Source organism: Anopheles gambiae, chromosome 3 (assembly GCF_943734735.2).
Source record: "Anopheles gambiae chromosome 3, idAnoGambNW_F1_1, whole genome shotgun sequence".
Taxonomy (NCBI): domain Eukaryota; kingdom Metazoa; phylum Arthropoda; class Insecta; order Diptera; family Culicidae; genus Anopheles; species Anopheles gambiae.
Genome location: NC_064602.1, coordinates 64,794,625 through 64,817,204, shown reverse-complemented (window position 1 = coordinate 64,817,204; position 22,580 = coordinate 64,794,625). Strand labels below are relative to the sequence as shown.

Sequence of the window (22,580 nt, the reverse complement as noted above, 5' to 3'; positions counted from 1 at the left end):
CGATATTTCATTACGATCGAGTAGCTTTGCTGCGTTCGAGCTGTTGCGGCCCTAGAGGCACTGCTCGCTTGTCATGCGGAAGATGTACGTGGAATTTTAATACCAGTCAGCATTCATTTCTGGCAACACTTACCGGTCGACCGAGCTGACGAGTGGGGTTTGACACAGAAAAATGCATCCATTTATTTGATCGTGTTCGGAATGGTAAAGCAAACATGATTCGTATTGTGAGCTTCTGAACTCCCTTGCCGGTTTCACTGGCCTTTGAATGATTTTCTCGAAGCGCTTTCCCTCTTGGGTCAGCTGGAAAGACTGAAATAAAGAATTTTACGTGTCTTTTGGTGCATGACAGATATGATCCAGCATTTGGTATGACTTTGTGACATTGGATTTAATGGAATGCTAACTACATAGGCATTGACAGCCATTATCGAGCTTGTTGAGTGGATTTTTATTGAGATTTATTTACCTGCGTGCATGCAAGTTGGATCTGCGAAAAAATTGTTACAACCGTCTTGTGGACCTGGTTATTTTCAAGAAAGTAATTTTTTGACTTTATTGCGTCAATTTTTAAACCTGTTCACGATTTTCAGATGTTCAGCTCCAAAGCTACTTCTTCTTTTTTTGGCTCAACAACCCTTGTCGGTCAAGGCCTGCTTGTACCCACTTGTGGGGTTGGCTTTCAGTGACTTTTTTGAATTACCCCCCATAGCAGGAAAGTCAGTCCTACGTATGGCGGCACGGTCTATTTGGGGCTTGAACCCATAACGGGCATGTTCTTAAGTCGTGCGAGTTGACGACTGTACCATGAGACCGCCTTGGCCAAAGCTTCTATGTTTGCCAAATAGTTATCTTATTTTTTAGTAACCGACTGTCGATAACATTCCATGTATCATTGCTTAAGACAAATACATAATTTAAGAGAATACATAAAGATAATAGAATACAGATAGACAAAAACAAGCATTTTTATTATGACAGTAATTGAATGAGTCTTACCCAATTGTATTGCCTTACACAATTTATGATTTTTAAACAAAACCACTACGCTTCAATGCGGTAATACTGCTTAATCAGTTAAACTACAAATGTATAATCAATACATTTGTTTGCATTATAGGAAATCAAACATTCAGCCATACCCAATTTGAATTTAAATTTGATTGGACACGTTTGGTCGTTTGACACATGAGGGGGACACTATTTGAATTATTGCCCAAAGCGGGCTCATCAAACGGGTTTAAACTGTTGACCCAATCATATCTATTGCCAGGTAAGGTTGGCAAAGCACTATTTCAAAATATATTGAAAATGGAATGCATTTTGAACAGCGCAAAGCAAATAAAAATATTATTGATGGGTGCATTCGCACATTTTGCCTGCAATAATCCAGGTCAATTAGGATGGTTGCCATCATATCACGAGGGCAATAAGTGAACTGATTTTTTTTTTCAACGAGAACAAATTTCTGCCAGCCGTTGTGAGGTACAAAACATCCTTTCATGTTATACGAACGACAGAGATACACATTCGCATCAAAACAGAACCCTTTGCCCCAAGCCAATATTGTGGATAGTGTGAAATGAATCCTGGAAAAAGAATAAAGAAAAAAAGAAAGAAAAATCTGGTCCACAGGGCATCTGCAATCGCATCGAGTCACTGGGAAGGCATCTATGTATCCTTGTGGTCTTTCGACGACCCTTCGCCACTGTCGAGCGAAGTAGGACACGCTATTCGGTGTTTCCCATTACGCGCACTACAAATGATGGCGCATGATGTTCATCCGTGGCAACAACATAATGTTTGCCCGGCCGGTTCCTTCCCCCGTCTCGTCTGTTCTTCAATGTGCAGTTCTACAAACTGAGTCTCCTGGGCGGAAAAGAGAAGGACCCTACTGAACGGTAACAAACCTGATGAAAGGATGCACTTGACGGTAGCGAAAAATAATCCAACCAGAGATTTGCACAGCTGAACCGACACCAAACAACTCTCCCCGCTTGCAGCATAAACCTGTGTGAAGGAGCAGCGGATAAGGCCAGCCGGTTGATCTCGTTGGAAAGCTAGTGCTTTTATCACTCCCCTGCCAATACGGCGTACGCTAATGCACTTCGTTTTCGCCAAAGATTTCAAAGTGGCTACATTCTCGGCTGAAAATGCTTTTAAATCCTGATTGCAAGTGAATCGCGAGCTGTTTCCACACGCAATATCACTTACACAGGTCAGGAGTATCTGCAGCTTTCAACTGTGAGTGAAGTAAGCTGATCAAGTAAATAATGCTGCGATTTTAACATAGAAAATATAAAATACAGCGTAATTAAACCTTGATGGGATTTGTGCTGAATATAATAAGATAACGGAAATGTTGCGAACTCATCTATGGAACTTTGTTATCCATATCTAACTGACATATATCTGTTTCTCATTAGTTTGGTTTTGACAGCATAGCAATTCAAAAAAGTGTTTTTTTTACTTTTAATTTTTCCATCTTTACAAAATAAAATATCGTAAAAAACAATAAAAAATAGTTATTTATGTTTTTGCCGAAGCTGTAATTGTGTAATCATGATACAAATGTCGTTGTATCTGTAAATAAATAGAGATTACATAACCGAAAAATAATTGCCCGGTTTATTAAGATTTTAGCAAAAATCTTAAGAAATGGAAATTTGAATACCTTTTGCTACGGTACAGATGTAAAATATGTTCATTTCGTATTTGTTTAACCAAACTTAGTGTATGCGGATAAATTGACCAAAACTGTTGGAATTGTTCCGATATTCTTGATTCATCAGACACTGTAATTAAGCAATGTAGATGATTGTGAGAGAAGGATTTTTTTTATAAGGAAACGAAATATGTAGCTTGTTCTTCCTTTTTGATCGAAATATTTAAAATAATAATAAATTAATAATCTAAATAATAGAATATTTGCATGCTTCAAGCTACTTTGAGCCGTACGACATATGTTTATGTTTTTAAACCCATATATCCAAGCCATTGCCATACCCATGCAATGCCAAACCCATACCAGTTTTGTTTACTTTGACAAAGATATTCGAAATTACCATGTGGCGGACTTTAAACCAGCGGTTTTCAACCGGTAGGGAATTCCCCACCAGAGGGTAATTTCGATTTTTTTTTTTTGGGAGGAATTATTGATCAAAATATCATGGATTGTTCTATTGTTAAAGCGTATTAGTAAAGCACACAAAATGTTAGGCTTTGTTAATCGCCATTCTAAAACTATGAAGGAGATTCATAGCCTTAAGTCACTGTATTTGTCATTTGCAGGCCACTGCGAAGGCCATGCATATATTTCACTAAATAAATAAAGTTCTTCCTCCGCTCATAAACTTGTTAGTGGGGCATGAAGTCTTACATGAAGAGAAAAGCTACAAATAGATTAAAACGACTGGTTTAAACAGTGGAACAAAAACATGTAACCTTCAGTTAAAGCTGTACGTACCTTTTGGGCGACGAAGATTTCATAGATTGCACACACGCCCGTTATGGTGATGCCCTGCTCCTTACAAAGCATAGCCGTCGCAACAAACAGCATGGAAAGACAAAGGAATCGCCAACCTAATGATTATAGTGGGAATAAAAAGAAAATGATTCGTGGTGTTACTTTATATGAATGATATTTGTTTACAATGTGTCAGTTTGATGTAAAACACATTTTTAAATAATTTTAAGCTGTACGATAAACCAACATTATTAATCCCTTTTAACCTAACGTTTTGCATGAATGTGACAAACGAAGTGTTTTATATAGACTAAACTTCCCATCTAAGAATATGTATTTGCATCACATATGCCACCCTTGCTTTGGCGCCTAATTGATTATTAATTTTGCACGGTTTGTACTGCAGGGAGAACTTTGTTGACGCTTGTGCGAACTGACTAGATGTAACTTGTTTTTATTTCTTCAGTCAGCCCTCAACTATTTCCTCGCATTCGAAAGCAACACACAATGAACGATCTTTGTTTGCAATGGCAACACTTTCGTACAACGGGCGAAAGGAAACGCCTTTCCAGTGAATGATAATGCGAAAACCAACAAACAGACACCAATAAAGCGTTTGGATGAGGTAAGCTTAAGCTGCCTCATGGTTGTGCAGCGACCGAGGATAAAGGCTTTCTCAAAGGGTATGTTTATGTATTGAGGAACTTTTGCGACACACTGGGGGTACCATTTCCCTCGCAGAATACTAAAATAAGCACATGAATTGTCCAAGCAGACAGTGATATCGAATAGACAACCGTCGTCTCGACTATATGCACGCCAACAGCCATGCCTGGCAGGTATTTAATTAAATGAAACATCCTGCCTACCATTTTTCATCTCGGTTCTCACACATACATGTTACGATGTTTGCACATTAATCTTGTGTCTGTTTTATTCCACCAACATCCGGTCTATTTTTGTTCCATGTTACTATCGCAACCGGTGTGTGTGTGTGTGTGTGTGTGTGTGTGTGTGTGTGTGTGTGTGTGTGTGTGTGTGTGTGTGTGTGTGTGTGTGTGTGTGTGTGTGTTATTGTTTCAATGTTGCCTATGTTTGGTTACGCAGCATGTGAGCATGAGTTAAATTAACAAGTTAATATAACACATTCCTAACCACCGCAGTTACAGTTACATCTTTCTAATAAACAACATCAACAATCCGCCCCAGATTTGCAATTCCAAATTACACTTCCACAAATGGGTTGATTTGCATAGTTTTATTGACTTATGAGCTAATTGCTTATCGAGCTGCTTAGCCAAACCACCAGCGTGCGCCAGAGCTCATCGTACAAATCAATCATTTATTAGTTTCCATTTTACAATCTACGGCGCGGGCTTAAATTTATGACATCCCAGCCAAAGCTTATCCGATGTTCCGATCTCGGTGCGACTGTCGAGCGGAAATATTTCATCACTCATTACTCAACAAATTGAGATTGAATAATTCATTCCGCTTCCCGCTGCCGTTATTAAAAGCAATCGCAAAGCAGCATGTTTCACCCCCGGTAGCGGCAGCAGCAGTAGCAGTGTACAGCAGCATGCTCCGAATGGTTTTGATGAATAATCATGACCAAAATTTTCCCTCAACACGATAATCGAATGTAACGAGAGCATAAACAAAGCTCGCTACAAAATCCAGTGCGTGGGAAAAGAGAACGACGTCGGTGCACGATTTTAATTCCTTTGCACCGTACCACTGAGCAGTGAGTGGAAATTTACATAGCATAACAAACATGTTGCAAACGTACGGAATTGTGTTCGTGGAAACTGCCTGGAAAAAATAAGCTAACATCATTGAAACGCGACGAATGATGCACGTATGTATGGATGGATGGATACATCAATAATGTTATTGAATCGATGGAACGAAACAGATTTCAATGAAGAGTTTGTATTTTGTCGTGTTATATAAGCATCAACTGTGATTGCACGTGGAAATTGTGGTTTAATAATGTTTCATTTGCGATTCTTATGACATACGTGAAGCTGTCCGCAAAATAGGAATAACAAGCAATGGTGCTCTTCTAGTTTACACTGTAAAATACATAAAACATTAGTAACGACTCCAATAACTAGATTTGATATTCGGTTTGGATTGGATGTGGAATAAATATACGCACTGAAGGTGAATGTTTGTAAATAGTCTGTGATTTGTAAACTACATACACTAATTCAACTTGTTTGTATCTTAGCTACAGATGAAGTTTTATGTCAACCAATATCGTTTACGAGATTAAAATTTGTTTGGATTTGATATAAAAGTTAAACAATAGGTAATCTTCTACCTTTTTGCTAGGGCTACGAGTACAGGGCATTAGCATTGATTTATCAATCATCCCAACTTACAAAATCAACATGCTTTCTCGTTTTACCCAACAGACCAGTAAACCTAAGAGAGCGGGAATGCATGTTGGTTTTGTCGCTTGGGATCTTTGTAGACATATTATTCAATTCAAAACCCGACTTTCCTTTCTCACTTAAGCCCCGTTTATGATAAATGCGCTGACGACACCGCTACGTATGTAAAGATCCATTTATTTTGCTCTCGGTAAAACAATCCAACGTCAGGTCGGTGTTACATGACACCGGTAAATATGATCTAAGCGATTCAAAGCGAAAGTCATCTCGAGAGCAAGCATAGATAGGCTAGCGGGCAGGTAGCTACACGGTAGGATTAAGTTTTGCAGTAACAAGCATGCCGTGGGCCCTTCTTATTTGCGCCAGTAGTACAGAACGATCGCGAAGGATTGTTTATTTGCGTATTTATCTATGCTTCGTTATCGTTTCTGCTTTTGTGGCAATCCTGAGATGAATCTAGCTGCAAGAATTTCTGTAACAAACAAATGGTTTGCCAAAGGAATAAAAATATCCTGTTGTATTAAATAGGATGGGTTAAGGGATGACCCAAAGGTTTTTATGGATTGGTAAACATTGACAAAATGATTCTTTGATTAAGACAATAAATGAATTTGAATGCTTTTCGAGATCATGTAACAAGTAGAGTTTAGAATGGTTTTAATCAAGCGTACAAATAAACATCAAAATAATAAATGTACAAACATAATAAAAACATACATCTTTCACACATCGTTACACCAACGTATTTGATAATAAATAAAAAAGCTTAAATTACTGTGAGAACAGTAAAACCTTTTTTTTATTGCAAAACGAAACCAGTGCAAACAATTTCAAAGCAGAACTCAAGCTAAATTTAAGCCCCTGAACAAAGAACAAACCCTTTTCTGCCACTCAAAGGACGTAAGCAGGAAGGTAAAATAAAAAAGTACTCCTTGTTTCCCTCTCTTCTCGTTCATATCGGTATGGCGGCTCCCTTTTTCCATGAGAGTGATTATTCGCGTCTGTTTGATGAACACTAATTAAAGTACGGGTAAATATAATGACCCAATTATAATGCTGCTAATTACAAAATGAAGCAATGGTTAAATTGCGACGATGACGGTGACGGTGAATCAGCGGTCAGTAATTTGATCCGTCCGACATTTGCATGTAATTAATAGTAATATTCCCTTCATTTACTCGCTAAACATTGTGGAGTAAAAAATGAAAACGTTGTGTGACTGGAATGGGCTTTTGGTCGTCTTTAAAATGTCTTTTGATGTTAAACTTCCTTCATACAGAAAGAGTCAGAATATCGATTAAAATTTTTGCGCATTAGTATGAAGTTGTTTTCTTATCGTGGTCTGGACTTTTATTTTAATGTAATTTGTATAATACATTGTATATTGTAACAGTAATATTTTGTTTTAACTGAAGCTAACGTTCACAAAACGAACTGGTGATAACGAGCTATTCTTTTCCACGTCATCAAATCACCGAATTGATGCGTTTTCTTACAATTCGAATACCGTAAGAGCAATTCGCTTATAATGTGAAGGACTACAATGGCAGGACCGGGCGGAAGCGGAATAAATAAACGAAAAGAAATTTTATTCCACTTCACCATCATGAAAAGAAAAATCGTCAGCCATTACGGCAAAGCGCTGGATGTCGAAGCAGTTTTCGTACGGATCTTCCATTGGAAGATAAAGGACCAAGGGAAAGGAAATATCTGTAAATCGATCTACTCCAATCCCGGTGCCGTCTGTCAGTGGCTGATTGTTGAAACGATGACGAGATGATGAAAGATTGTTCTACCGTTCAACAGAGTGGTGTCAGAAAATCAGCAATTTTCATTCCTTCAGGTAGTGATACCAGACGAATTGTCGAAGAACTACACAACAAAGTATTTGGAAAATTTAGCCAAAGGTCTTTATGGGGAAATTTGTGTTAAAAATACTTTGACCTATTTTTTGAGATGCTTTAAAAATCAATGAAGATCGTCACAAACGTAAAAAGGATCTTGAAGGAATGATATAGCTCAACGTAACGAAGCTGAACATCTTCCATTGTTACAGCTTGACGAGCGCTTAGCCTTGGGTGAAAAAGCTTTTCCATTATGCATTGGAGAGGAAGAGAGGCATACAATGGAATCGTGCGAGAAATGGCAAAAAACTGTAACAATGACGGATAAAATGACCTCCCCGGCGCACCATAACAATGGTAGTTGAAAAAAATCAAACCTACGAAACAAAAACAGATATCAGTCAGTCAAAAAAGGAAATAAAAAACATGCTCCATTCGACTGTTAAGCTAGCTTCTGCATAGCAAGCGTTTTACGATAAAGCTTGAAAGTATGACTGAGAGGGGAAAAAACACACACACAAACTGCATCGATCACGACTGGTAGACAAACGCTTTAGTGCCACGTTGTCGCCATGGGTCAGCTGCGATGATAGGATAAAATGTGCTGCAATGATGCCAAGAAAAGGACAAACAAGTACAAACGAAACATCCCGAACTATGAGACAAATGTGACAATTACGATGTGTTGATGGTGCTCTGGGGTATTTGGGCGACCAGCAGCACCAAATTGCTGTGAAGCATTTGCGTGACCTGATTTTAAAAAGGGTTGAAAAACTTGATAGCGCGAGGAAAACATTCGAGGAGAAAGTACTGCAGAGACTAATACACATTTTAACTCATAAAATGTAGCTAGCGCAGGATGAGCACTGTTAGGGTTTAATTAAATATGGATAGATATGAAAGCTGAGAGAATCTTCGCAAATTATCCATTTCCCATTGCATAAAGTAGTCGATACAAAGAGGCAATTAAAAAGATTCACCCATCGCAATCGCTGGAACTGCGCCTATCAGCAGATAGTATTGACAAAGACACCCATTAGCGACTGCTTTTAACTGTGGTGTCCATCATTGGGAGTGTGAAAAAAATAACAACTTCACCCTTTTTCCCTTTGCGGTCTCGTCGATGCGATGACGCAATACTCAAGGCACAACGTTTCGTTTGGACGGATGGGTTTTCGCATCGGTCTTAAGTGCATCCACTTAGTGCGCTTTTCTGCAGAGAAAAGCGACCAGAGACAGGCCGGACGATGCAGTGTCATCCGATGCTTTCCGGTGTTGCCGTGCCGTGCTGATGCGGGTCGACGATGTAAACGATTGGCAACCAATGCAATCTGCAACCGATCGAGGGATAGTAGTCGTTTCGGTACGCCGCAAGGTTTGCAGGGCTTTCGTCGAGTGTAGTATGCAGTATGCAGCAGGCTTTTATCATCTTATGAAGAAGGATTTTTTTTTGTTCAATGTATTCTTTTCTGTACTCCATCAAGTATGGCTTCAGTAGCTTGAAAATGTTTTTCAAGTGGGTTGGAGCACTTGCGCAAACGGTATCATGTGAAGATAGTTCATATACAATAACATTCATAGTTAGCACGCTTTTTTGAAGTGACTAATACATTAGGCTTTCATTAACGATTTGATTTAATGGTTCAACAGCTTGCTTTCTATTTTTGTTATTTATATATTATTTTATTTAATACATTTTGCTGTGATTCGCAACAACCTCCTAAAAACTTTTGAGTTATACTCACAATTAATTTTGACACAATAAAGTCTTGAATATCTTCAAAGCGGTACGGATTTTGAAAATAGCTATCTTTTCCATTATATGTTACAATGCAATGAAGTGCATTGAATCACTCCTGAATAAAAAGTGAGAGTTCCTAAAGCTTATAAAAAAATATAAAAATTGCTCACTATCACAATACCATCATAGGGCCCCTTTCCGTTTTAAGATTGCAGGCTGAAATTTCAGCCTGTCAGCTGTTTGCATCGTCTAGCAGTTTTCGAGCAGCTATCTAAGTGGGTGTTGGATTTTGGGTTAATATTAATATTTCGAATATGAATTCAAATAGGAAAACACGTAGGAATTACAAGAATCTAAACCATAGGATATAGATAAAACTACTTGACTAATTAGGACTGCAGGAAATGAACTAAACTCGAACTAAACGAATGAACTTTGTAATGAATTATGTAATGAACTATGGGACAAACGAATACACAGTTGCAAACAGACCGGCGATTAAGGAGCAGTCTTCTCAATTTTCATTCACATCAAATTTATACAAGCTAATATCACAATCCAGCAATTTAGTGAATATATTTCACAGTGGGTATGTTGCGTCCAGCAACAAAGCTCTTTCTTTCGCGTAGTAAAAGTTGAAACTTCAGTTTTCTTAATTCACTTCAACTGTATTAAAAAATTCAGTGACCTTGCTTCTCTTGGCGCGATGGTAGAAAGAGGTCGATTTTCGTCTTCGTGTCCGTTTTGCAAACCCGATTGCGGTCATTCCACTTAACTTGCGCAGGTTCATCCGTTGCACGCGAAGCTCCTTCGGGATGAACCATTCTTACCGTATTAATAAACGATGCGCAATCTCAGATTGCGCATATATTCGTTTTATCAAAACATAAGTCATTTCGCGTAGCCAACCCTGAGCTATAAACGTCATTTCCATACATTTTCAGATTGCGCCAAGATTGCGCATAAATTTTCAAGATTATATGTCCGAGATATATAAATTTTTTTTGACAGATAAATATATCAAACCGACCCGTTTGACAGATAAATATATGCGCAATCTGAGATTGCGCATCGTCTATTGCTACGGTTACTCTCTTATTTCGCCCGTGTTTACTTCGCCTGTGCTACCTGTCCTTCTCTCTCACTTCACCACAACGCAGCTGTCAAACTAGAACCACTGTTGATAAACAACAGGGTATACTAAACAGGTGGGCATATCCTAAGGTGTACGTATTGAATGTTGATGTTTATCACTTCTGCTTGTGAATGAAGATTTTCAGCGTATTTTGTGTAGTCGTCGAGTTACTAGAAAGCCTGTTCGAGCAAAAGTTTTCACCCGTCTTGTCAAAAAATGATGTTCAAATCTATATATATAAAAATCTCGTGTCACGGTGTTTGTTGCGAGCAACCTCCGAAACGGCTGGATCATTTTCAACGAAACTTTGCACACACCTTATTGTGATATGAGAATAGGTTTTAGGACTTACAGAATGTTCAGATGTTACACTAAACTAAATTTAATTGCAATTTTCTAACTTCCATACAAACAGCAGGAATGTTGTTGTTGTATACAGTACTTTGACACTTGGTGTAAGATACCTCTCGGTTTACACTCGACGATCGAATACTGTTAGGATACGGGCAAGGTACAATTATCGCAAATAGGAAAGCAATGATTTTTTTTTTATTATTATTTTTTTTGAGATTAACTAAGTTTTCCGGGCCAGCTAGTTTGTTTATAAAAACATGCTGTGAGACCACCTGGACTACATATACTTTGATTCTAGATGTCATCACCTGATCTCTTTAATGCACCTTGGGATAAATGAAAATACCACCTTGTTTTGCCATTTTTTCGAACAGGTACTAAGGAATCTAATTTTAACTTTGAGGCTAGAATAATCTAGACTGAAAATTGCAGGCTAGTTATGTGTTCGGTTTTGTATGGAATTTTTACATGATTTCAGCCTCCAACTGTCAAACTGCATATAAAAAACTGAATAGAATCGTGAAGGGCCCCATAGTTATATTTTCTGAAGTTGAGTTGCAAGCTGGCAAACATACAAAGGTAAGTTTCTAGAATCAGCTGCATCTTGAGTTGGCTGACACACATTCCATGTCATTTACATATAAACTTCAGATTGAATTTCACAAATTGAACATCTATGCACTTTTAATATGAACATGCACCAAAAATCAATGAATATTCCCTAGCTGCTTTAAACAAAAAAAAAGAATATTCAATTACTCATCTATAAGCATCGTCGACACTTTCCAGCTAGCAGGCAAATCGCAGTGTTCCCGAAGTTGTATGTTGTGCTGCAAGAATTTACTTTTCCAAAAGCTTGTCGTAAATAAATCACGCCCTCGGACGCTTCCCTACACTCCAAAGAAGCTCACCACAGCTACTTGCCGAAGGGTGAACGCCAAAAACGTGAAGAAAAACAAGCGTGCCAAAACGTTGGCAGGAGTAACGCGTATGCTACGAGAAACTCAGTCCTCCGATCCGCTACAGTGTGTATTGGCGTGTTTTTGTTTTTTTTTCCCTGCTGCACAATCCACAATTCTGTCCGACTCCAGTAACAACTGCTGATGGAATGCTTTTTCATGGGGGAGGAGTCTTCTCGACGTTAGCAACAACGACCAAGTTCTCCGCGTTGAAGAGTGTTTCCTTGCTGTCCTGGATTTGAAGATTGCAAGCGCGTGAAGCAATCGTGCTACTTTCTCTCATCGTAGGGCAGGCAACAGCGCAGTTGCACCGGAATCCGCCAACAATCAGTTCAAGCTTTAATGTTTTACCCACTAACACCATCGCGGGCCAACACCTCGGTGCTGCAGCATCGACGTCGTTTGTAATGAGAGAGCTTTCTTTGCTTGCGAAAAGTTCCCGACACGGCAGAGCATGGTTCGATCGTTGCACGAAATGAAGAGGCGAAGTAAACAAAATTAGAGCAGGAAAAATAGGGAGAAAAATTCAACCCTGCCTCAACAGGAAACAGGAACAGTGCAGCTATGCATTGGTGCTGCAGTTCTTAATGATGCAACCGGATGCAGTCACGGTAGCAGCCGGAACCAAAGTCAACGTTTGCAGCGTTTTGCGGGTGCATTTTGCAAAGTGATTCTTTCTTTCTACTCACTTTGCTTAAAGCTTTCTTCTAGCACTCTTGTTGCAAGATGGTCCCAGCAGTGAGTAGTAAAATTGAAAGTTTATTCCACCGGATAACAGAAACCCCCCCGGTATGGTTAATTCAAAACGCATCTTTTTTGTTCGTTGGGTGCTGCTTTCGACTGCGCTGCTTTTTTGTTGTTGGAGAAAGCAATTTTCCTGTCAAATTTCCGGGAACCCTTCCAGCCAAGCACGTATTTTATTTTTACTGAAATTCATTCAAATTTACCACCACGTGGTTTTACACGATAATGCTTTGCATTGGCATGTGTTTCCTTGGAATTCAATCAAATTATTTCCGAGTGTGCAAGAAAGCCAGTGGATTCAGGTTTTTTACGACGTTGCAATTCTATTTGCATACAAACATTAAATGCGATCAAAATGGCGCCAAATCTCGATGTACTATGAAGTACGCATATTTCAATCTCCATTCTCGGTATCGTGGTGCAAATGACACATACATGGCCATTGGAACAGTCCGTACCATTTTTTAAAAGTTTTTATGTGTTCACTTCACTTCAATTTGTATCGTGAATGGTTTGCATACGAAAATGTTTGGTTCGTTTTTATGTGGAATAGTCCTGAGTGTTGTCGATGAGAAGAAGGAACATACAAGTCAGCATTCGTTAGCGAAGCGTTTCATGAACGGATACCATATGGGTAAAAAACGTCTGCAACCCGAATACACTTTGAGGGTGATGGCGATTAGCACACAGAAGGTTAATTTTTGTGCAAATATTCCAAGTTGCTTGTCGCTTTGAGTCGCTTCGCTTCGAGTATGTGCAATGCGCATTGCCGCATACACTGCCGGAGTGCCGGATGTGTTGTCGAGATCTTGCTGACGACAGCAGTAAAAGTTGACATTCACTTTACACGAGGGTATTGGCAAATGCAATTCGTTGAGAATATCAGATGGAATTATTTATGGCGCTAAAGCAAGTAAAACGTGACTGAAATTTAAAATATATTTTTTTATGTTCATATTTTAGTGTCTTTTCGGTACTTAAGAAGATTTTTGAAACTTGTGTTTTGTCAAATGACTGTGAAGTGGGTACCAAGCTGCCTCGTTATAGAAATAAATTGTAACAAATACGTTTAAAGACGGCAAGAAAACTAAAGCAAATGAAATAAAATTTCAGCTATTACCAACACCTTTCGTTAAAAATTCCCCATTGACGCTTACTGGAGCCCGTTGAAGCTGAAGTTTGTAAATTATTCCCACATAAATTCAACCCGTTCCCATACCGCCTGGACCATTGCTACCATGATTTATTTTCCGTACAGTGCGCGCCAGGTTCTGTGCACCACTAACTGAACCAAAGTAGCGCGCTACATTGTTCCTAAACGCAAAACTTTTCACAATTGTTGGAAAAGGTTGGGGGGTGTCAGTGGGGATGCATTTTTCCCAAAACTACTACACTGCTGGCACTGAAACGCAAACACCTAGCAACCTTTCACTCAAAAAACGTGCCAAATGCTCTTTCAATTTCGGTGCAAAACTTTGTCGGCTTCCAACCGATTATTGCAGCCGGTGCCAAACAGAGCCAGATTCTTTTCTTGTGGGAGTCATGCTACCTCCGCTCCACTCCCCCAATGCTTTACCGTTCATTCCACGCTTCCAAAACGCGCTGGCACATCTCACAAGGACTGCGGTAAACGCTGCTGCAACTGATCCCAATTTCGTGACGATGCCACAAAGCCCAAACCATCAGCTATTCGAACCTCTGTTACGTTTTCCGAAGAAAAAAAAAACCCGTCAAGTAATTTACTTGATAAATGTTGTAATTTCATTGGTGTGAAAGGAATTTTAACATTTTCCCACGTACCGCGAAGCCGAAAAGAGCACGGCGTATTTTTTTTCTTTCTACCGTAACGGTACTTGCAAGTAAGGTAGTTAGTTTTTCGCGTCGCAATTTCGAAAATAAATCGAATCCATTGTGTGGCGCCGAAGGGATTGGATGAACGAGAAATCTCGTGTGGGATGCTGGAAGTAAATGGTGGTAGGTGTGGATGGTTTTGGGACACATTTTCCAAAAGGGGTTTTGACTGTCCTCTCTACATTGCAAATGGTGGTCATTTTTAACAAAATGGTAAAAAAAGGTTTGCGTAATGGCAGGCCAAGTCACCGTTGAGAGACGGACGGTTAAATTTTCCTTAATTTTCCTGCAACCCCACGGGAGTACACGCAAGCGCGATTGATGAACAGGTTTACATTTTAATCTCAATGTAAGCCCTGCAACAATTTATGTTCTTTTTGTGTTGAGGAGCCTTTTGCTTAATGTAAAAGCTAACGTCAACGTGAAAAACAAAAGCTTAAGTGCATGTGACGATGGATATTAAATGGCTTCAGAGTAAAGCAAAAATAATATCATATGATTAAATTATGTTTTTTTTTTGAAATTTTGTGGCTAAAAAAAAAACGATTGAATATACTATTTTCCTTAAAAACAATCTCTAACATTTAATGCTTTTACAAAAGTCTTATTTGCTCTGTTTCATTAAATCATTTATTTTTAAAGGAAATAAACTGTAGCAAGCATATTTATTTGATATTCCATAATGAATTATATTACTATATAATGGTATACAGCATATTGAAAGACCTAACCTAGCAATGCTAGATAAAGGAAGCTGTGATTAAAGTCAAAATAGATGAATGGGTATCCTCGTCGCATAAATGGCGTAAACGCTAGATAAAGTCGGATGATGCTTCAGCTGTCTTTTTTTCTTTTCACTGTACACAAACGCTAACTATCAAAAGTCAAACAGGTGCAATCTAAGCACTGCAACCAAACACCGTACACACACACACACACACCCGGACACAACCGGAGGCCACCACTATTTCAAGCGCTCCAGGAATTTTCGCCAATGAATAGCAAATCATTAGGGAGCGGATTTTCAATAATTAATCACATTTTGTGCTGTGTGCATGTGCTCTTGTAAAATCAGCAAATTGCTCGAAACGGTGGTGAGCGGACAGTTGCATAATGTGCAACGCCAAGCATTGGGCTCAGCTGTGCACAGCGAGTGAAACGTACCGGGTGGTGGTAGTTCTGGTGCGCGGTAAAGGATAAGGGTGGAATTGAAATTGGATCACAACTATGATATGGTGCAGCAGTAGCAGCAGCTGCAGCAACAGTAGCAGCATGGGAACGTTCTAAATTGATTGATTTCACATATTAGGTGCCATTTTGAGTGGATCCTTGACACAAGCATGTTGCCCAGTGCCATGCCTGGTAGGGTGCCACGGTACGAGTTGAATTGCATTAGGGTACTGAGTGCATCAAGTGCACTATTATGACAGATATGGTTGCAAGTCAGCAGAAAAAAAGCCGGCTATCGGTGATTTAATTTCGGCTCGCTGCATGTTGAATTCCCTAATTGGAAACATAGCGAGCGGATTCTGGCTGTATTTGCTAAAGATTTTCCATATGTACTAATCAGGGGCTTATTTCTGAACATCGTTTATTAGATTATCCGTTATTTTTTTTACATATCTTTAAACCAACCTGATCAATAAAGGATTTAATTGAAGCTCCGTGGTTATAGGCACGGAAACCATAAATGAATTATTTTTGAAAACTTTCATCAGAGGGAAACACATATGTCAAATCCAAACAGTAAAGTATATAAAGTATTTACTGGTAGAGCTGAATTGCAAATACTTTACGCTTGAATGAAATCGACTAGTTTTTCAATCATGAGATTTTAGAACTTAATGAAATAGCATTTATCCAGCTATACCCAGAAATAAACAACTGATGTACATAGTTGAAAAATCAGACTTGCACAAAAGATTAAATAGTGCTGTAATGTTTCGATATTTTTTTCACGAAGGTTTTATACTGTTCCATATCGTTGGTTTCTGTTCCTGCTGCGGTCAGACATGTTTGCCTCACCAGTGTTGCTTTGTTACTTCCGCCCAACTCTGTTAGCTTATACAGGAAGTACTTTTTTCAACCGCTCACAAAGCAACAGTTATTCATCAGTTTCGCAGTGCTAGAGTAATCGTCACCTGCTCGACACTACGCCGAGTTGTGAAATCCGCACGTTCGGTCGGTCCCATTTTTTTTACTACCATTTCTACTCTCATTTCTATCACCCTTGCTGCCCTCGAAGGTGATTACACTTGTTTGCGCAACATTACACCCTTTCACCACGCGCTGAACGTTGGTCCCACCGCGACAAGCTACGATGCGATACGTACCTGTGGATTTTTTCCGCCTGGTAGCCTTCGTGTAGAAAATGAACGCTGCCAGGAAAAACACCGACGAGAGTGTTTCCGCCCGTCCGACGACACCGGTCACCTGGAACGAGATACAAAATAAAAAAAGGAAGAAGAAAAAAAAGTGAGTATGGTACCAGGACATGGCATAATAATGGTAGGAATATTATTTGTACTCCAATGCGAGAGAGGAACGATACACAGAGCTTTTGGGGAGCTAGGTGAGAATTATGCCACCTTGCGTTGCCCCGCATCGGTGCTTCGGTCGGAATGAAATGGGTGTACGTTGTGAAATTGTAGGTAAGAAAAATCAATGTTAGACCTCTACCGACGGGAAGAGAAATGAGCTAATTAATGTAATCGAGGCTTGCTGGTTACTAAGCTAGATTGGTCTGACCAATGGATTATGAGGAATGGAGTTTTGACAATACTCTAGGGTACGTTGGCGTATTTAACACTAGAACCGTCGGTCTTTTCAACCTCACTAGAACCGCCAGATGGGATAATTTTGTCCCATTAGTTATTTGTAAATATTTAGACATGTTTATTATTTCCTAAGGGTTTCTTGTGGATAGTTAATTGCTAAACATTATAATTAGGTATAATGCAGCTTTATTAGCAACTCAATCAATGAAAAAATCGAAGTGTGATCATATGAACCGCATAGCAAAGATATCAAAGCCAGTTTTCTGTAGAATAATATAACATTATAGAGCTTCTAGTGATACACTCCTTATGATAATTATATTATAGATAACTAGCTGGCCCGACAAACTTAGTTATTCAAAAAAAAAAAAAAAATAAAATAAAAATATTCCATTATTGATTTGTTACTTGGGATAGTTGTATCGTGCCCGTATCCCCTCAGGATCCGATCATCGAGTGTAAACCGCCAGGCACCTCACACTAAGTGTCAAAGTGCCGTATACAACACAACAACAATCCTACTCTTTGTATGGGAGTTAGAAAATCATTATTAAATTAAGTTTAGTGTAACATCTAAACCATTTTTAACTCTTAAAACCTATTCTCATACCACCATAAGGTGTGTGCAAAGTTTCGTTGAAAATGATCCAGCCGTTTCGGAGGTTGCTCGCAACAAACACCGTGACACGAGATTTTTATATGAATAGATTATTGCTTACAGGGTTGAAATACAGTAAATCTAGGCTTATAGCTATAAATTATTTAAACAATCAACTGATAAGTTGGGTTTTTATGATAATGAAACAAGTCTAATGTTCAAAGTTTTTTGGGTATAGGCAAACGTCTATGACTCGCTTTAGAAATATTACAAAATTCGATGTCAACACAGCTCTAAATGGTCAAAAGAAGAGGACAAGACTTTTTTTCGAAAACAAAAGGAACACCTAGATTAATTATTTCAATTATCTAAAACACATCTTTGTTTCATCAGAACCTGGCTCACATGAAACATGAAAGTTCTTTGCCTAGCTGGGAAAGAAAATCACATCTAGATATCTTTTCTGTTGTAAGTTCTTTGCACAAAACCCATCCATTGATTCTCGCCAAATCCAGAATATTAAAAAAAAAAAAAATAATGAACAGGCCGTCTTCTACTAGCATTTTTCACAGAGTACTGTCTACGCATACTTTCTACCCAGTGCTGCCAAATTTGCAGAAGCACATCCGTCACTCGTTGACAGCAGATATACCAGCCACCACTACGTATTTTGCCTATGGGACAAAAATGTCCCATATGGCGGTTCTAAGATAAAAATGATTTTTTTAAAGAGCCATATGGGATACAATTATTTTTATGAGCGCATTCGAAAGATCGTTCAAAATAAATAAAAGTCAGAAATCAATGGTTTGTCACGGCGACAAGCGGAATAACACACCTTTTTCGAGTGCGATGGGACAAAAAAGTCCCATCGGCGGTTCTAGTGTTAAACCACACCAGTCAGCGGCATTCAATATGAGAAGAAGAAGTATAATACGCGGTATGATTTGTAATTCAATTTCTTTTTTATGTTTATATGTGCTAACCATATTCTGCAAATAAAATACAATAAAATGGAAGGGAGTTTTATTTCCTTTCGAAAGGTTAAAGCAAGAACATTGAAGCTGTATAGAAGTTCAAGCATGATCGGTTCAATGCATTTTGTAACATATTACGTGTTATTAACTAATACTAGTTATTTAATTATTCAAAGTTATTTTTCACTTTTGTATCAAATGTTGGCAAGAAAACATAACTCTGCAAAAATAACTTAAAAACAAAGAGCAATTTCCAGATTGACAAACGATAAGACATCAAACAAAACTCGGTATATTTAATAAAAAGCTATTAAAACACTAAGCCTTCTCGAAAGCATACATTACATTATCGGCTTCTCAATTATCCGCTTATTCATTCCTTTGCCCTTTCATTCCATTCATTGGCATTCATTCATTGGCACAACCTTTCATTCATTCATTGGCAATAGAGATTCTATTTTTATGCATCACAAAACTCCTCTTCATAATCAGATTACCAGTTAGCGTGTTATTTCTATTACGGAATGAGATGCATGAGAACGTATGCATTTTACAGGAAGGAAAGAAGATTGAGCGGGGTTGCACTTTTTATACGTTCTATGCAGAAAGGGATTGCGGTGTTGACGTTGTGTCGGATTTTCTTCACAAGACTACCAAAAGGAGCGCTTATGGAGCGCTTCCGCTTCCGAAAACAACGTTACCCGCAAGATTCAACATCCCCAGGGAATACATTCAATGCAGTCTGCAAGATGCAATTAAGATGGTATTATCCGCTTACGGTGGCGTTGGCAGGGCGGTTAAAGCACATGGAAAACGAAATTTCCTTTGGCGACGTGTGAAACTGGTTCATTTGAGTTTACAAAGATTGGTGGTACATATCAAGCTGCATCAAGGGGAAGTACGTTTCAAGGGATATATACTTAGTACGGTTAACAAATCCTTTGTATGTCGGTCATGGCAAAAGATGAGATAAACTTTGAACAGGGTTTCGTTAAATGCATTTTTTTTAAATGAGCGATTGTCGTGTAGTAGTTAGTGAATTTAAAGAAAAGTAAATTGTTAAAGAAAATGGAAAGGACACTAACACTGATTTTCATTTACAATAATACTCATATCGTAATTATTACAGAACAATTATGTTCATTGCTGCTTACGGTAGGGATAGCTCATTTCTAGAGGATTTAAGTTGATAGAGTGATTGGTCCAATCAAATCCACGTTCAATTATTTAGATGTTTTGCTAAAACTTTTTTTTTTAATTTCTTACAATTTCGAGTAAACTGAAAAGAAACCACTTCATTGATTTTGTTTGCAGGAACTTAGCATCTGTTCTGTAGACGTTCAGGAGGTATTTCGATTATAAAAACGTTGGAGTCGCATCCACTAGCCTAGTTTCCACGGTACGTCCTATTTGAAAATTCTTGTTTGAATGGGAGAACATACGTTTAAAAGGTGTAAGTGATTTCCAAAAAGATAAAAACATGTAATTATGCGAATATGTATATTAACAAAAATTTACGTTTGAAACAGCACAAAAGAATGGAAAAGTAAAGACTCTCCATCAAATAATCGTGCCGTGGAAGGGTACCTATTCTGAGCCTCGTGATCGCACTGACAAATGAATACTCGCGAGCGATAAATTGTAACCGTTTGTCCCTTTTCTCTTCCTTTTAACAAGTTGTATAGGGACATTCATCTCCGGGCGGCATTGCTTCCACACCATCAGTTACGACAGATCTGCGTTCCGGCAAGCATAATTCATGGTGTGATTAGTGCGGGCGTGGTCGTACGTTCAGTACGGCCGTCAATATATAGGACATCCCAACAGTGTGTGACAGGGTGAGGGAAAGAAATTAAAACCTGCAAACCAACACATTCGGAAGCAGGGAATGAAAAATCTAATTCGTCCCACATCCGAAGCATTGTGCCACCGGCCGCAGGCTATCTGGGTGCCCGTGCTAGGAAGGATCTTTTTTGCACTGGCCAATAGTTCGAGCGCTACGCGAGAAAGCCCGTTGGGTAGATCACACGCATACAATTCATCGTACCACTTGCAAGCAGACTTGCGGAACACCACGATTTGCACGTTCGCTGACGGCTCGAGTGGATGACATACTCGGTGGTGATGGAGAATTGCACTTCGATGGTCCTGCGCTTTCGGCGCAACTGTGTGATTATTTTGCACCAAAGGATGGCATAGACAACGACATTGCATTGAATCCTCCTGGCGGAAGCGATCGTTAGCGGTTGATTCATGGGACCATCAGGAACGTTGCACGAGAAAATTGCGAGAAACCATGGCTTCGTTATTGGATCGATAGATGAGTTTCTACGCATGCAGAGTTCAAGGACGTCAAAGTTGGGAAAGTGTCGACTATATTGGAAATAGCATACATATTGAGAATAATGAAACTTATACGTTTGACAATCGATAAGTTAGCTAATTGTATACGATAACCAATGTTTGAATAGCTTTTCAATAGTTATTCAAGCATATTTTTTCGGAAGATTTTTAGGTGCAATGTTTTGGGAGTACATTTCAAAAGAAAACGATTACTCAGCTAGCTAAAAATGACTTTTTATGTAATTTATTGTGGATTTTTTAAAAGCAGGTGTATAATGTATTACACCACTGAACCTGAAGGCCGTTCATTTAGGACAAGGCAAAAAAGAAAAAAAAACGTAATCAAATGGTTAAAGAACGATCGTTGCCACTTAATTAACCCTCTTAATCGAAAATTGTTAATGTTTTGTAATAATGTTTGTAATAGTAATAATAAGGACTCCAATACGCCAATTTAAATCTTCTGAATAGGATTGTTTTGTAAAAGACCATGAAAGTTTGAGGCTTTTGCAATAAAATGGTTACATACGTGTTCTTTTTTTAATGAACAGTTAAAAAACTACCGATAATGGAACTAAAAATCATGCTTATTTTTATGCTTTAATCTCTGTCTACTCTTTTGACATCTTGGCATGCTAGAATTACAATTTTTTAGACCGTTTTAATGATAAAACATGAGAATACAATACATATCTATTGATATAAATGTAGATTAAATGCATACAATAACATTAAACTTTAAATGCGGCGAAAAAAAAAGAAAACTTCACTTTTTGTTTGGAAACAAGGAAACTCTCTCTGTCTAGTTACCCTGACTGAAAGACATAAAAAACATTAATCTGAATATTCAAAAATAAACTACAAATTAAAATTAAGTTTCCATGGGGATAACTTTTAATATGGCCGACTTATAATCAATAACCAACCATTTAATACCCTGTGCTGTACTGAAATAAATAATGAATCGAATTTTGGTTGTTTCTTGTTTTTTTTAAATAAGTTTGATTAGTTTTGTCTAACATATATAGTACAGCAAGCAGTTGCAGATGAAGTGTGTGGCATTGTAAAAGCAATGTGATTCAACTTCCTATCTTGTTTTCTTTTGAATAAAGGAAACCGATAAAATATCAAACTCTGACGCTTAGCATGTAGCGCTATGACCTAAAAAATAAAAAAAAACTATGCTCCAACCAACCTACATCATATGCCAAAAGCTCATTGTTGTCCCACGATGCGAACGTTTCACTGCGCTGTTTAAAGCGCGCCCATGTAGCCCCACCGCCCATTAATCTGTTCTAATCTGTCAGAGCTACCCCACCAAGCAGTAGACCGGGTTGATTCTAGTTGGCCAACGCAGCCCACTCTTCCAAAAGTTGAACCACCCCGGGTGG

The 22,580-nt window shown here is 38.6% G+C and overlaps 1 protein-coding gene across 5 annotated transcripts in view; it reads right to left on the bottom strand.

Moving 5' to 3' along the window:
- LOC1275325 (protein O-mannosyl-transferase Tmtc3) overlaps positions 1 to 22,580 on the bottom strand; it is a 155,527-nt gene that overhangs the window by 54,525 nt on the left and 78,422 nt on the right. For all 5 annotated transcript variants that reach the window (XR_009766608.1, XM_061663098.1, XM_061663099.1 and 2 more), the window contains 2 exons: positions 16,828 to 16,927; positions 3,467 to 3,582 (listed from right to left, as the gene is read on the bottom strand). Coding sequence is in view for 4 of the 5 variants with exons in the window: in XM_061663098.1 (XP_061519082.1) it covers positions 3,467 to 3,582; positions 16,828 to 16,927 (216 nt within the window). In the remaining variant the exon portion in view is untranslated. The remainder of the gene's footprint in view (positions 1 to 3,466; positions 3,583 to 16,827; positions 16,928 to 22,580) is intronic.